Genomic DNA, 17,086 nt, shown 5'->3' with positions numbered 1-17,086 from the left:
GTTGGAAAAGATTCTTGAGTCCAACCCTTAACCTAGCACTGCTAAATCCAAAGCTAGACCATGTCCTTAAGTGCCACATCCACTCATCTTTTAGATACTTCCAGGGATGGTGGCTTAACACTTCCTGTTACCAGGTTTTTCTTCAAATGTGGTGATTTGTTGTAAAATGGAGATGTGGTAGCCAACAGTATTTAGTCTTGAGGAGTGACTTGTTGGCATAGTAGTTTGTTTTATAGGAACAGCTAGGCAAATAGATGTTGCCTATAAGGTAGTGTAGGAAAATTGGAATAGTCATCATCACCAATGCAAAGTAAAAATTAACACTATAATCACTACTATTACAGTTACCAATAACTGTGTAATGATTTATTACAGCTTTGTCCTAATTTAAAAATAGCAATTTATGTGGTAATGAGAGAATGTAAAATATCATTATAGAGCAATATAAAAAAATATCTCATTACTGCAGAGCCAATCTTGTTAGTCATTTGTGTTCAGAAGTCTTGTGAAATTTGGGCAGAACTCAAGTGGCCCTGTAGTTCTTGAACAGAGATCATACTGTGATTTTTATGTAGTTATGTGCCTTCTAAAAATCTGGTTCTTGTTGCTTTGCTTCTATAAATGTGTATTGGTCTACAACATTTTTATCACTGATGTGTTGGGTAAAACCAGAATAAACCTGGGTGTTAGTTGAACAATGTAAGAAAGGTTAACTCTCAACAAAAAATAATTTTATTTTAAAATTTATGACAACTCAGTAAGACGTACTCCGTTTAATTGAGCTTGTAAAAATATTTCCCAATATTAAAATGTTAAAAATATTTCTAAATGTTTGTGATTTATGCAGGAACATTAGTGCTATTTGGACAGACTTCAAATGTGGAGGAAGCTTTCTGTAGGAAGAAAAGTAGTTTCATTCATGAAATAAGCATCAGTTCTGAATAGTGGAGATCTATCAAAAGATCTCTTTTTTAAAAGGACAGGATAATTCAGAGTAGTAAATAAGCATAATAAAATGACAGGAACTTTTTGCAGCTTTTTCCCCCTACATGACATGAAATTGTATAACATTCCCTCTTTTGATTTACTCAAGAGTCTTTTAAAATTCTCTTGATTTATCTGTTGAGTTTTTTTATACACATGATCAACTCACATGTGTCCAACAGTAATGTCTTCATGGATTTTAATGAGATTCAAGCTCAGGTTCTGTTTTTTTTCACCAGTGTAAATCCACAATGCAGGACTGAAAGAATCCTATGGTTGTCCTAGATGTCTTTTAAACTGTCAGGTTTTTTTTAAGTTTGTAGGCACTACTTGTTGGTAGTGTCTTTGCACTGTGATAGTTACAAAGCTGACTGGAATATAAACACTATCTGTCTCAAAGCCAGGGCATTTGGATCAGATGACCTTAGTTTTGTTTCAAACATTTTGATTGGGTTTATTAATCCCCCATCTCAATTAAAACCAGCATGTTTGAAGATTAAATGATTGTGAGAAGAAGCTAGGTTACCTTAGGTAGCACTGAGTAGCAGTGTAACACTGCAATTACTCAGATGTGCTTACACTGTCTTTTAGGGAAAGTTACTGCCAGATATTAAATAGCATTTCAGAGAACTTTGAGAAGGCTGGTACATTTGTTGACAACCTTTAATTGCTCTCTTGCATGTTGTATAAACATGGTTCTGCCAGTATTTTTTCTAAGTTTCTGACCAGCTCTTCAGGACCATCTTGGGTTTAGGCCAATAACAAAACAGTACAGTACCTGAGTATCCATATTTAATCTTACTGTCAGCTTTTAGTGAGGTATTAACACTTTAATTGTTCTGTCAACAACACTGTGAGCACTCTTCTAGTGCAAGAAAAAAAGCTCCATCTGCAGCTCAACAATTCCATGTGTGGCTTGAATTCCTTCATGAACTGAGCATTCACAAATGAATGCAATACCCAGAAAATCTGAGCAGGCATTGAAATTGCAGAATCACAGAGTGGTTGGAAGGGAGCACAGTGGATCATCTGGTCCAGCCTTCTTGATAGTGTAGCTATTTCATATTTCCATGAAACTCAGTTTTATTTGTAAGAGCACTGTAGGGTGAGTTCTTTCTAATAAGACATGATAACATTAAGACTCAGTTATTTCCTTTTTCATAATACATTTTGGAGGAAATAATCTTAAAACCTTGCTATATTTTGGTTGGCATTTGAATTAAAAACTTATGATAATGAATCTAAAATTTATACCTGATAATCCCTTGTTTGTTTGTATGTGTTTATATCCGTGGAAGACCACAGACAACAAGAACTATGCTTTTCTGTCTTTTCTTTTAAAACCTGAACAAACATTTATCATACAATCAAATTACAATTGTATTTTTTACCTCTGCCAAGGAAAATTAAAAAAAAAATTCAAATAAACTTTCAGTTAAAAAAAAAAATTGAACCGGTATAATAGCTTACGTGTATTGTTTATTGTTTATTTTCAATTTGAATTTCACTGGAAATGTCTGATAAAAGAAGTGACCCTTGTTTAGTGTTCTGTTTCAAGGTTAGACCTTTACTGTGAGCAAGATCAAATTCTCTTTAGCATTAATACACAGTGCTTAATATTTTTTTTTTTTTGCAATGTAAGAGAATTTTGTCCAGAACATCCAGGAAAAATTATCACCTCATATTCTATTTATATATTTAACTGCAGTGATTAAACAGATTAAAAAAAACAGATTTCTAGCACTGTGTTCTGGTCCTGAATTTTGTTCCTGATCCTGCCAAGATTCAGTTGCATGCCAATTTGTATCCTTAAGTCTAGTGCCATTAATGTTCACCAGAACTCCTTAGCCTTGAACTTCCAGGTAGACACATGCATAAATCCTATAAGGCTTAGAGCTCTTTATTCCATGAATGCTGTTCTGGTGGAAGAGCTAGCTGTAGTTTCTTGCTATTACCAATTCCTGTGTAATGACATTTATTACTGCATTTTGAGGCAACTCATTACCAGAAGCTGCTAGACTCCTATTTAGTTATTAGCTGGGTACAATTAGAATTGCTTTAATCAGCTGAGCTTGTTCAGCTGAATTCACATTTTCTTTTGCTGAAGGGGAGATCTGAGTTCATCAGCCAGTACTTCAGACACTTTGAAACCATGACCTTAAATAATCCTGGATGTTCTGACCATACACAGTCAAAAAGTATATGTTACTTAATTGTAATTGTAAAAATGAATTAGAGAGAATGGTTATCATCTTTAACCACTGTTTGTACCCAGTTTAATGTCTGGTTTTTGCAACAGGGGATATAGCCTTCCTAATATGTACATACAAAGTCTTACAGGACAGGCCAGCATGCAAATTCTTTTTTTCATAACCATCTAAATTTTCAAGTACTTTAAACTATTTGACACCTCTTTGATGGTCTGAAATTTGGGGGATGCAGGCAAAAAATATAAATCTTTACATGTGAAGGTCCCTGTCTATCTATCAGGTGGCTTTAGACCAATTGACTGATTGTTACCTGAGATAAGCTTCTATCAGAACCTTGGTATTTAGCTGTTCCTCACTTCTCTGCTCAGTAGCTTCCCAGAGGAAAGCTTCCTGAGTTTTGCGTGGCTGATATGCCTGCATTTCCTCATTGTAAGAGGGTTAGTGAAAAAAGTCCAAGACCAATATAGTTCCCAAACTTCAGTGGTTTGAATACTCTCTGGAGATTTTTGAAAACAATGTAGAGGAGAAGGTGCTTCTGTGGGAAAGAAAGATGTCCAAAAGAAGCTGCTGGCTTACTAGGGGCAAGTTTGCATCAATTCTCACTATGCAGGTTAAAACAGCATTTATTCTTTAGACTTAGTTTTGAGTCAGCTAACTCTGGAGAAAGTAAACCACTAATTTAGATTTCAATTTAGAGCTTAATGTATTCTTCCAGCCGGTGGGGCTAGAATAATAGCAGTATAAGTAAAAAAACCTAATGTGTCTTTTGGTGTAAGAGTGGCATTATTTTAGAGTTAGATTATGTCACCAATAAGAGCTCAGTAATGTCCAGCAGCTACGCTGACACCAAAGATGCTGAAAGAAAGAGAAATCCTAGTGGCTTCAGCAAAAGAAAGGAATACAGAGCTTGTCTTGGCTTATAAAGTCCTTGAAGTCTGAAAACATGGAAGATCTGACTGAAAATGTGCATTGGCTAAACCAAATCAAATTCAAAAGCCTGTGAATGAAAGAGTGCAAAGGCAATGTCGTCTGAAGGGGATGAATCTGAATTGAAAGAGGAGTTGCTTAGATTTAGCTAATCAGATTTCATAGAGATTTTGCTCTAAGTTAGGATGATTTCAGGGCTGATGAGATGCAGTAATCTGGAAAGATTTTTTTGATCTGGAACAAACAGGCTAAAGGACCTGAATGTTGAGGCAAAGGGAAAAAGTAATACGCTAGATTTTTTCTACTTTCATGTCAGGCATCTTAGGTTTGAGCTTTACTTTGAGCTACCATGCCTAGCAGTGAAAGTTTCTTCAACAAATTGCTGCTGACAAATTGGAATCATGATGATGAAGTGGTACAGGTTTTAATTTATGACAATTATTTTTGTTGGGTAGGAGGAGTAGAACCATGTTTTTCTTAAAAATGCATTATCCATATTTTTCAGTAGTTGTACCTGAAAAAAAGAACTTGTGGCTATTGGGGGAAAAAGTATTTAAAGTGATTATTTATGTTGTCTACAAAATAATATTATTTTTTTTTTCTCCACAGTAAAACCGACAGTTATTGATGTTGACATTTATGTTAACAGCATTGGTCCTGTATCATCAATAAATATGGTAAGTGACTTACAAAGATTTTTATCTGGATTGCTGATCTTGGCATCAATACTAACTTTGAAAAAGACACTAAATACCACAGTGATAAGTTGTTTTGATTCTGATTTACTCCTGTTTTCAGCTATAATTCTGGTTTTTATGTCTCATCAAGAGAACAAATGTGTAAGCAATATTGTGTTCTGTGTTGTCTATTGAAACATGCTGGTAGATTTTCAGTGATAAAATAGCCATCTTAGGAAAAAAAAGTTTGAAGTGAAGTCATTTTCAAGAAAGCTCTTGAGATGTTGTTTCAAGATGCAATCAAATATACAGCTTAATAATGTGGAGTTAATGAAAGTCATTGTGTAATAACAGCATATTTATTTGGAATTCATAATCTCTTCAGTGGTTGCTTTTCCTTCACTGAGTTACCAACAGTCTTGAATGTAAGAGTATAATTTTGAAGAAGTTATTCATAGATGTACTGTATGTGTAAAGGCAGGAGAAACAGAGAGTGTGATTGTGTGGCAATAATAAACCTATGGTTGGTCCCTTGTGACAGTCTGAACTCTAGGTCTTTCCTCAGTGCTGCAGCAACATACTCAGATTTAAAAAGCAAGCTGAATGCTTATGTAGATATAGGGTTATGGGTAGTTGTGGCTGCTTGTGCAACTTTTGAGTTTGGATTCATCATATTATTCCCCTTCTTAAATTAGGTTGATTTTTTTTAAATACAACTTGGAAATGGAGGGCCTGTTAATATCTTACTGTACTTAGAGATTTTAAAATAACCTCTTCAAAGCAATGTCTCTTTTCACAATGGCATTCAAAGGCTGCCGTGTACAGTGTTCCTATAAGAATCTAATGAATGCATTGCATGTATCTTTTGTATTTTTGGAAGAAAATCTCCTGAATTTAAAAGGTGTCTGTTCAGCCTTATTCTTTGGTTTTGCCTATAAATGTGAAAGTAGGCAAATCATTGCAGCATATCAAATACAAGGTGGTCAGAGACTCCTATGCACCCTTGTAGTTGAAAATCTGGCAAGTGAACACAGAAACAAATTATGTGCTGTGGACATCTTGGTGTCATATTCACCAACTGTGAAATGTGTTGATTGATATTTCATGTGAAGTCCTGAATGTCAAGCAATGGGAGTAGCTGCTCCATTCTTGAACTAATAAATAGCTAATTATCTTGTCCTTCCCTGATGGCCTACTGTGGATGCCAGTCTGGTCAGGGAGAGAAAAACAGCAATCGTTTCTCTCAGTGGCTTCTGGGAATTTTAGGGAGTTGTAGGAATGTGATAAGTTGCTAGTATAAACAATCTGCAGGTGGTGTTTTCCACTTTGTTTTCCTGTTCTTCTCAAGGATGGTGTGTGAGAAAGGTGTTTTTTATTAACTAGCCAATCAAGTGGAGTGTATCGTATCAGTCTATATAAACCAAAGAATCTTTTGTAATAAAGCTTCTTTTTCTGCCCTTGCAGTTGGGTCTCTCGTCTGTTCTTGTGCCATTCTTGGCTCAAGGGTGACAGCATACCATAATGACTTCTCTGGAGAACAATTTATTGGAAGGTCCTTGGCTTGCATTTACTCTAGGAATGGGCACTCTGTTCCAAAGCAATGGGGACAATGTGTTTTTGCTCTTTGCCTCTCTGAATTAGTTTGTAAGTAGAATTTTGGGGTGCTGGAAGTGTATGTGGAATAATAAGAAAGCATTTCATCAAAACTACTTCAGGTAGAAGGAAAAAATTAGTAATATAAGAAATCAGTGGGTTTTGGAAGATTATTGTGGCACAGACTTACTTATGTGTTAACTTTTAGTTCAATATAGCTTTTGAGTTCAAGATACCCAAAATAGATAAATGCACCAAAATATCCATTTTAAAAATACATATTGTATCTCTTTTATAGTAAATGGTCTTGTTAGGATGGTTAATGAGTGTATGACACTGAGATATTTCTTGCTTACAGCTGAAGAAAAAATATGTGTAATGTGTAAGGGCAGAATGATAAGTAAAAGAATGAAATACAAAATTTAGGTATCTGAGGTTTAAGGACTCAAGACTGCATAAAGTTATATTTAAACTTTTGAATAGAAATGGACATTTCTATTCAAGGTGTGCTTCACCTTGAATTCATTTCTATTTCATTTCTATTTCAGGTGTGCTTGTGGACAGTACATCCCACTGAAACTGAATCTGAACTACCTTAGTATTTTTGAATTTCATTTCTGTTCTCAAACTAATTACCAATATAGGAAATTAACATTAGGCACTCAAATGTAACAAAATTTTGTCCAAAAACTCCATTTCTGCTCTGTTACTTTGGAGTTTTTCCAAACATACATAAGAGAGCAGTAATGATCTTGCAGTCTCAAATTTACAGTGAAGATGGCAAGTCCTCACAAAATTGCAGGCCACTGTGCTGTATGATGGCTTGTCTCTGAAGTGGCAGAACTGATTGAGAAGCTTCTTCTCCCCAGTTTGTGTTATTTCAACTGTTTGGCTACAGTATTCAGTAGCCATTATTTGGTCTACTGGAAGAAAAAAATCAAACACTTTTTGGAATTAAAAATAATAATTTATTTACTTTTAAGTAAGCAGTTTTTCATGTAGACTGTGAACCACTGAAGCATGGGTACACAAAGAGTTGAACAGAAATAGAAGCTAGAGATTACCCGTGTCAGAGGAAGAGGAAGAAAGGAAGAATGGATGTCTTCAGTCTGGTATCTGTCATATAACTGAAATTTCAAAGGGAGAGGAATGTGCATGAAAATCTCATTTCAGGAGAAAAAAAAATGGGGATTCTTGGTAGAGCCCACCTATGCTCTTTTTCTCACCAGGACAAGAACTTTTAACTTTCTTCCCCTAAATTATTATTAAAAGTTGAGCTGTTCTGTCCAGGCAACTCGGTAAGATTTATCAAAAAGAGTGATGATTACTTTGATTTCCATCTCTTCTATTTCACGGGTGAGATCATCAACACGTACGAGGCGGACTTTCCTGCTGTGTACTTCCAAACTTAGACCTTAGCTCAATTACTTTTTTCTTAGTCTGCAGCACTTCTGAGGGATAATCATGTGGAGCTTCTCTAGAAATCAAACTCTGCATGTATATTTTCTGATCAGTTTTCATCAGTGATTTTCATCTAGTGGGTGAAACCTAGGAAATAATTTTCTTTAAGATATTTTTTCAATGGGTGTTCAGCTGAACATTCAAGCCGATTTTGTAGAGCAAAGCTTTTCAGGTGTCACTAACTGTTGCAATTATGCTTAGACTTCAGCATGAATATTAATATCTAATGGATTCTTAACAGTCAGGAAAAAGACAGTTGCTATCAGACACCTACTTGTAGCAAAGTTAATCTCAGATGAACTGCATGTGAATACAAGGAAGAATGAATCTTTTTAGAGTGAGGCTGTAACTGCCACAAAGGGAAGAAATATTAGGGACCTCATCAAAAAGGCTTCAAGTCAAAGGAGAGGTCGTGTTCTGTGGCAAAGACACCAAAATCCACAGGGATATATGGCTAACCCTGCATTCCAGACTTTCTGCAGAGAGTTTCTGCCACTTCTCCTAAAAGTCTTAGCAGTGTCTCATTTTCTAGGTACTTTCAATATGTCTATTTTAAACCTCCAGATTTCCAGAAAGAGTAGAACAGTAATGTGGTTGGTCTTCTATTAGAGACTCATAATTATCTTTATGAAGACAATAGAAACTTGTTTTCTTAATAGACAGGGGTGACTCTTCCTTTGTCTGTGACATGGAAGATTTCTTTGGGTCATGGTTTAAAAAACTTGATATGAAGAAATAGGTATTGTGTAATAACAGACAAGGAAAACCAGACTGAATAATGAACTTAGTGATACTAGGAAGTGATTGTGAGTAGCAATAGCTTTAAAGGAGTAATTTCAGCATTTTGAGTTATGGCATGATGTTATGAAATGGTAGATACTATTGTTATTATGAGTATTTTGAATTTAAAATTCCAAGATACATGAATGCCCATTCAAAAATTTTAGGCTGTCATTTTAATAAATGAAAGCCATCTCATATATAATATCTTGCCTGTCCTTTATCAAGAACATAATAGGACTTAGACTCATTTAAAGGATATAAAATCTGGTTTATTCAAAAGTAAATGACAAATGCATTCTATGAGCCAAATTATATGTTCTCGAGTGCACATTATATCTCTTTGTCTTGGTTTTCATCATCCAATAAATTAAGTTAAAGAAATCTGCAATTTGCCATTTCAAGGTGCAATGTCATTGGAGACGTTAGGCTGTAGGATGCAAGATTTTAATTCAATCTTTTCTTATTGAAAATATTTGTTATATCTGTAATTATAATGACTGCTCTACCATATTAGAAAATCTTAAGGATCTTCTAAATGAGTTCTCTTGATTAATTTTTAATTTTAGAATTCATTTGCAATATTTTTTCCTCATGCTTTATATTGTAAAGCAGATGTATGAATTTCATATCACTCACTTTTTAGATATCTGCCTTTTAAATTTTTTTTTCTTTAGTATTTTCCATTGAAAATGGTGTCCAGGAGGCATATCATTTTGCATTAAAACCCATAAGCCATTTTTCATCAACCCTCTGGTTCTTGTCAATAGCTGTAAAGGTTTATAGATGGCCTTGTAAACCATAGTCTTAACATGGCTTACTGTAACCCGGTTTTCTAGAGATAAGCAATACTGGCTTGTCTATAAAAGAACAGAAAAGGGAAAGAGACCAATAATCAAATTGGGAACTAGACACAAATAGTGGGGGAAAAATCCCCTAGAAGTAGTTTTGTGAGACAGAAAAGTAAACACGCTGAGATTAAATAGACCATTAAACTTCAGTGGCATCAAAGCCTGTGTATTTATGCATTCACACAAACAGGGTTAACTGAGTAGCTACAAGAATCTGAGATTGCAGCACAAATTGCTAGTGAAGGAAGAATTTACGCCTGTGTGGTTTTTGCAACTGGAGTCTCATTTTAACACAGCTGTACAGAAAGAATGTTGAAGAGAGTGTGAAAAACAACTTTATAAACTGTACTTACCTGTCCATAAAAATAGTAATTGGTTGCCTACTGGTCATCTCTTTATTCTCAAGTATTCTCAAATGGCACTTCAGAGTGTTTCTTTTATGTACTTCATAACTTCATTCTATTGTGTCCACTCTCTAGGCTAAGCCATATATCTTTATGGGTGCTATATTTCCCATTTTTTCAGTTAAGTGTTCTAAAATAAAAGCAATTTTTACTCTCTTTTACCCTTTAATGTATTGGTAGACTTCTTTGAACTTCAGTTTCAAAGTCCCCACATGCTCATTTTGCTTCTCCACTGGACACTATAGGTATCTTAAAGAATAGTCTTGATCTGGAGACTTGTCTAAAGTACTACTCAAAGCTTATGATTAAACCTGAATTTCTTGCATGCTTTCAGTCTTTATTTGTTTGATATATTTGTCTTTCTGTCTATTTGTTAAAATGATTGTTAGAACAGCTGCAATTATAGAAACATAGCCTGCTGAATCTTTCCATCATATGGCAGAGCTACTTTATAGCCAGATTTTATCCCATTTTTAGCCCCTTGTGAAATACCCCCAAGAATTTCCTTTACAGACATCTTCTCAAAGATAGTGCAAGTCACTGTTTGAGCTGATGCCCAGTTCATTGTTAACTTGAAGTGTGTTTTTCTAACTCTATCTCACTATCTCACCTAGTCTATTTATAAAGCAATTGTGTAGGGAGATGGTTTCAGTTATTTTTGAGGAGTGAGTTTTCCAGTTGATGAGTTCAGAGAATCACTATAATAATGGTATGCCTTGGGCTATTTGTATTTTCCCCTGAAAATCTTACCAGCTCCTTTGTTGCTCTGTGACCTAAGAGAACACTTATGTACTGGACTAAATTTTAGTCTGAGTGGGTCTGTTTGTTTACGAGGACTGATATACAAATCATACACTTAAACATTTTTCTAGGTTATGATCAGATTACTGTTCTTGTTTCTAGAGCATATTTATATACTGTCATTAAGTTTGGATCTCTCATAATAAAAAAATATATGCATTAAAGAAAACTTTTAAGATGAATGGACTTTTTTCTAATAAAACAAAATCACTTCTTGTACAAGCTTGTTCTTGTTGCCTTAAGCTCTGGTAGTCAGTGCCTCCCTATGAAAATATTTCTGGGAGGTAGTAGTAATAAAATGAAATTTGAATCTGTCCGTGGCTTCTGTTCCCCCATTGGCCTTGTGAGAGGCTTGTATAATCTCAAAAGTGAAACTGACTGGAAAAGAGGAAGCTGGGCCTGGGGAAATGAACATAGATTCATTATTTTACATATCACCCTGGCAGCATCTACATTTGGTCTTCTCTAGAGCTCCACTTTGTGTAACTAAAACAGGGCCTGGGAGATACAGACTTGGATAAAGAAAGGCCTTAGGCAGCTCTTGTTTGAGGTGCAATTGGATGAGCTAATTACTGTTAATTTTTCTGCAATGTAGCTTACGTGCTGTGATGTGCAGCAGTAAAATGCATACTGCCATAATTTACTGCATTGGCAGGAAATCCAGTTTACTTCTTGGAGGAGGGATAGATTCTGTCATAAGTCTTTGGTAAAGAACTGATCTTAGGTCTGCTGCTCTGTCTTATCAGAATTCAAGCAGATTGTCAAATATGGATGAACTTAGCCTTAGAGTTGTCTCAAAAGGTGTATGACAAATGAGCAATTTAATTTCAGTAAGATAGTAAAATTAAATGTCTCATCTGCTCAGTAGTGGATATTAAAAAAGATTTGAAGAGCAGCTAGGCTGAATATTTTTTTCCTTAGATAACAGGGTGACAATATGTAACAGGTACCTCCTCTTTGAGGTAATGTATTAGCCATCACACGAAAAGTGGTAAGAAACTCCTTTCCAGCTTTTAAAGCTGGAAAGTTTTTAAAACTTTAAAAATTAAGTTGCAGTTTTTAAAGCTTGATTTTTCCCACTTCAAAAACCTGTTTCTTGGACCTGCAGGCCTTTAGACGTAGTGTACTAAGTGTTAAAGTCCCTTTAGAAAGCAGTAGTTGCCCTTCTTGTCTGTTCAGCAATACATGGCTTCACATTCTTTATAGCCAGCACTTGGGAAAGTTAGTTTAGAAAAACTATGGCTAAATTGCTGTAAAGGGTATTGAATTACTTTAGGGTAAATTGGCAATCTCTTGGCCTAAATCAGTTTCATTTTTGAGTGGTCAAGTGTTTATCAACTTTATTTTAGATTTTGAGCTTTCCATGATTGCTCCATAAAAGAGTAATTACTTTTGTGTTGACCGGTTTATTGGATTCCTGAATGATATTGATGTAATTTAAACTATGGTTTTGAGAGTTTGGTCTTCCTTCGTGCTTTCAGTTATGGATTTATTCAGGAAGCAAATGGATGTTGCTGATTTGTTCTGTAAGTACTAGATATGTACTAATGACAAGTTGTCATAAGACGCCATGGTATAACTTTCTGGGGATGTAGACCTAGATGTCACAGCATCCATAGAGCAATTCTAGCAGCATTATAAATGTGCTTGGTAGTTAGGAAGGAATAGCTGAATACAGTGTAACCCCCTATAAACCATTATTGGGCCACAGAATCATCTTCAGTTTTCTGTAAGGTTTTTTGCGTGGTAAAGAATGAATACTATTCATCAGCATCATTTGAATATCAGAACAATGATTTTCCACACCATTATTGCCATGAGCAAAACCCAGAAGACCCTCCCTACCTTACTTTTTTTTTCCATAAGAGAGCTTGTCATCAGTCTAATTGGTCGTAATTTCCTTTTTTGTCAGATTTCTGAAAAAAAAAAAAAAAAAGCTTTAGAGAATTTTATTACATTTCCTTTCAAGATTTTTTTAGTGAACATGGTGTCCCTTGACTCTTGAGTACTCTCAGATATAGTTTTTCAGATATAAGCAAGGTATTTCTGCTGAATGACTACAAAGAACTGAAGAATAATACAAATGCTTGGTTTCTGCAATTAAAAAGGTCTACAGCCTGCAGGGTTGTATTGTATCCCAGCACTTCCGTGCTTTTGCTAACACCATACACTTTCCTCCATTTAAATCAAAGTAGTCTTAATTTATTGCTTTCATGGTCTGGAAAAAGGGCTTTTATTTGGTCAAAAATAGTGATATTCTAGGTTCTTTATATGTTTTCATAGCTTTCTTCCTCAAAGGTCTTTCTACCACAGTCTTCTTTTGTATCTGCTTTTCATTAGACTTTTAAGATACAGGTGGTTCTGTTACATTCTGTGTTGCATTGGGTAAGTTGCTCTCTACACTTAAAAATTTATCTTCTCATGAAACTTTGTGGCTCTTTCCCTGCTTCTGCAAATTTTTTTTGCAACCCTTGAAAGCTGAAGAAATGTTATGAGAGGAAGCTGTTATTATAACTATTATTAACTTTTTCTACACTACACAGAAGCAGATCATTTTGACCACAGACTTTTGGATATGTTTTAGTTAAACATCTGAGACATTAAAGTGTAGTGACTGCTTTGAAACTTACCACAGGTATTTTAATGGTAATATAATAATTTTACTAACTGTTGAGGGTTTCTTCAAGTTATAAATGGTAAAGGTATGGAAACTATTCAGGGGTCTAGGAGAATAAATTCTCAAGGCTGTTGTGAGACTCTTAAACGAAAGAAACTGCTGTCATCCTTTCTGACTGTTTCCTGTGCTTACCCCATAATTTATCTAGCAAATTGCATTTCTTGGGAGACTTGGGAGCAGGGATAACTGATTCTGGTTTTCTTAAAATTGCTTTTGTATATTTTTCAAGAACAGAATTTTAAAAAATATTTAAGGAACTTAGTAATAGGAGGTATTAAATCCCTAGCCTTCATACCTTTGTGAATATGGCCCTCTGTTTGTCAGGTCAGATTTATGAAAATTGCAACAGGTTCATAAAAGTATGAGGGTGTCAAACTCTTTCTTACAGTGTCTAGCTTAACATAAATGCCAATGGTTACATCAGCTCCACTGATATTTTCCTTGCATATTTAGTGAATATTTGAATAAGGTGAGATTAGAAATTTAGACGAAATCTTATTGATTCTTGGCATACTAGAATAAATTTGGTATGATTTTTGTTAAGTATTGTTCCTTGGGAATTCTGGCCTAAACAAAATATATGTAATAATAATAGGATTGTTGTACCTGTTTTAATTTGAGATTTCAAATAACAGTATTTGAAGGAAGGAGTTTAGGCCATCTTTTAGAAGGAAAAGTGGAAAAAACACTTGGTCTTACAGGCTCTTCATCATGTTGACATAGACACAGTGATGATTACACTATCATATCATTTGCTTCTCTATTACTGTTCTTCTATGGAGCCAAAAGTTCTTTGGAGGCTATGCAAGAAACTGAACAAATGTGATACAGCACAGGGAGCTGCAAGAGAGGGGGAAGTCCAGAAATGTTTGGTACTATTTTGAGAACATTCCATAAGACAGTCATGCTATTTCAGATCTCCTGGTCCTTCTCCTTAAGAGAGATTACTAAATCCTTCAAAAGAAAAATCCTGGAAACTGAATTTCATAATCCTGTTGAAGACAGAAAAGCACCAGCTCAAAAGTGCCATGGGTATTGTGGCTCTGTACTTGTGCTCCTGTAATTTCTGCAAGTGGTAACTGCTCATCACCTTTCCTGTGTGTTGCATCTTTTTCTTCTTCAGTTGCATGTACTAACCTTTCTCTCTATTGTCTGTTGATTCTTGTTTTTACCCAGAATGTGTTTGTCTAAACAGGCTAGAAGTTTGCAGTGTTCTCTCAGATAAGAAAAAGGACATGTGTGCCCAAGATTTTAAGACTTTTTCCACCTGTATTGTCTAACCAGTAAGTTACCTTTGTTTTTAGACCTTGCCTTTCAAAATCCTTCTTGGAAACAGTAGCTAGTGAACTCCAGGGATTGTGAGCTTTGGCTGATAGTTCATGTTTGGTAAAGTGTGTTGGCTAACTGAGACAAAGAAATAACTGTCATCTGCTTACACACACTCCATATATCAGACTCTGACAGCTCTGTGCTTTCAAATGGCTTTCCAGGTAGGTATTTCCCTGAGGTATATTTGCTGCAGTGTGCACAGCATGTGTTTCTCATTACCTAGAAGGCCTGTAGATTGTGGTCAAATTACAAAGCAGTCAAATTTGTGAATTACAGAAAGGTACAATAATATAATTTCAATTTATAGAGATTATTATATTGGAATCAAAAAAGCTTTTTTTTTGTTTGTCTAAGAGTGCCAGTTTCTGAATTTTACTGCTCCTAGTAACTGAAGGATTGGGATCACCAAAAAGCTTGCTGGTCTTTCCCACTGCAAATGGAAATAAAAAATTTCCTCCTGTATTACTTATCTGTCTCAGTCTTGGTCTTCATTACTCTGGGTGAAATTGTGCCTTGAGCACATGCTCACTAAACATCTGGACATCTTTAAGGCAAAGCAGTTTCAATTTTCCTAAGCTAGATTCATGCATTATGCAAATGTTACTTCATTAGACACTGAGATGAGCTATCAAGCTATATTGTTTGGTCAGAATAATGTAGGCTCAATGCTGATTTGAAATCAGACTATCAATTTTGGATAAATTCAGTTCATGCAATCATTTTTGCTTGTGATTCAATTAGGGCATACATAGTGATTGAGGTAAATGCAGTCAATGATTTTGTCTCTGTTTCTGACTTATTCTGATACCTATATGCAGTGTGTGGAACAGCATAAACAATAAAAGAGCTAAATTAATCTCTCAGAAAGTGAATAGAACTATGCCAGGCATAATTTTGAGCCATGTTCTCCTAAAATACTCCACACTGAGAGTCTAATTATAAGACCGAAAATTACCCAAAGTTGATTTTGGCGCTAGAACATATTGGATTCTCACTGCCTTCTGTCTTTTCTTTGAATTTGCACTGTGTGGAGAGTGCAAAGTGAAACACCTGTAAATTGGGGAATTTCTTCTGTGCTGGATGGGGCCAAATAAATAGGAGATGTATACAGTATCACAGGATCTGCCTGATGCCTGATACTGCAGTCTGAATTCCACAGGGGACCCAGTTTCTCACCTGACATAACTGGTTGAATTCATCAGTGTAGATGGAAATGTGATCTGTGCTAGCCTGCTGCTTTCATATTGCCTTTTACTTAAAGTACCTTTTATTATTTCCAGATTAAAAGGTTAGATACTAGGAGTTTTTATTTTGAATAAAAAAGGAAAAAAAAAGACTGCAAGATTGTTTGATTGCACTCTCCTGAAATCTCTTTATCTTCATTGTTTTCCCTGCAATGTGTTCTGTAACTCTCTGGTGTCTGAAACTGTATTTATGTAAATAGGTCTGAGCATTACTTTGCCATCTGGATAGTACTGTAAAAATGGCATAAAGAAAAGAAAAGTGTAAACAAATATAGGAAGTCTGGGAGAATATCTTAAAAAGAGAAAATTTGACCTGTATTTTGAGAGCTGCCTAGCTGGACCAGCTAACAGAGTTTTTGATGGATTGTGGCACAGCAAGGTTAGCTAACTGAAAAGAGGCAGGTTAAAATAATTACTTGAGAGTTTCTTCTGGATTTTTAAAAAGTCTGGCTAAACTGGCATTGTGTGATTGTTCTAGATAATGATAGCTGATACATTAAATGGTCAACTTGTGTAAATTCTTTGATTTAGCTCAGATTTATTCATGAAGTTTTTGTTGACATAGTAGTGTTTAGGAATGTGGCTTCTTTCTAGATATCTCACTACCTCTTACATGTGGAATTGGTTTTTTGTGTTCTGTTACTAATATATTTCAGCCTGTAAAAATACAGCCAGTGATAACATACTAGAATCTCTCAAATTTCAAACTCTTTATAGGTCTAGATTTATGAGGATCTTTGTAAAATGCTTTGAATGAAATGACAAACAAACTAGCAGTCAAAATCATAATTAAATTAAATTGAGGAGCATGTAAAAAATCTGTCAGCTTCTAAATAAATGATCTGATTTATGCCAAGTATCACATGGAAGCTAAAGTCAGGAACTAGATTTGTGTGGAGGGATAGAATGTAAGAAAATAGTGCAGAAGGTAGTCTCACACCTGAGGAGTTGCAGCTGTACTAATCACCAAAAATTAGGAACAGGCCTGCCCTTAACAGGCCACAGCTGTGTCCAATAAGAAGAGTGCTACAAAAGAGATGGAGTTTGTTGGTTGTGCTGCGAAGAAGTAGTTAGTGCTGCAAGGAGCCGCTCGTGAGACATCACCAAGAAGGTATGGAACTTTTGCAAAAAGAGGGCAACAGATTTGA

General features: G+C 35.3%; 1 protein-coding gene across 1 annotated transcript in view; it reads left to right on the top strand.

The window, feature by feature from the left end:
- GABRG3 (gamma-aminobutyric acid type A receptor subunit gamma3) overlaps nt 1-17,086 on the top strand; it is a 305,491-nt gene that overhangs the window by 12,905 nt on the left and 275,500 nt on the right. Inside the window, exon 4 of the mRNA XM_066545196.1 lies at nt 4,731-4,798. Coding sequence (XP_066401293.1) covers nt 4,731-4,798 — 68 coding nt within the window. The remainder of the gene's footprint in view (nt 1-4,730; nt 4,799-17,086) is intronic.

The sequence above is a fragment of the Molothrus aeneus genome, chromosome 2 (genome assembly GCF_037042795.1).
Source record: "Molothrus aeneus isolate 106 chromosome 2, BPBGC_Maene_1.0, whole genome shotgun sequence".
In the NCBI taxonomy this organism is placed as follows: domain Eukaryota; kingdom Metazoa; phylum Chordata; class Aves; order Passeriformes; family Icteridae; genus Molothrus; species Molothrus aeneus.
Note: the sequence above shows the minus strand (reverse complement) of the source record. Positions and strands in the feature narration are given on the sequence as shown.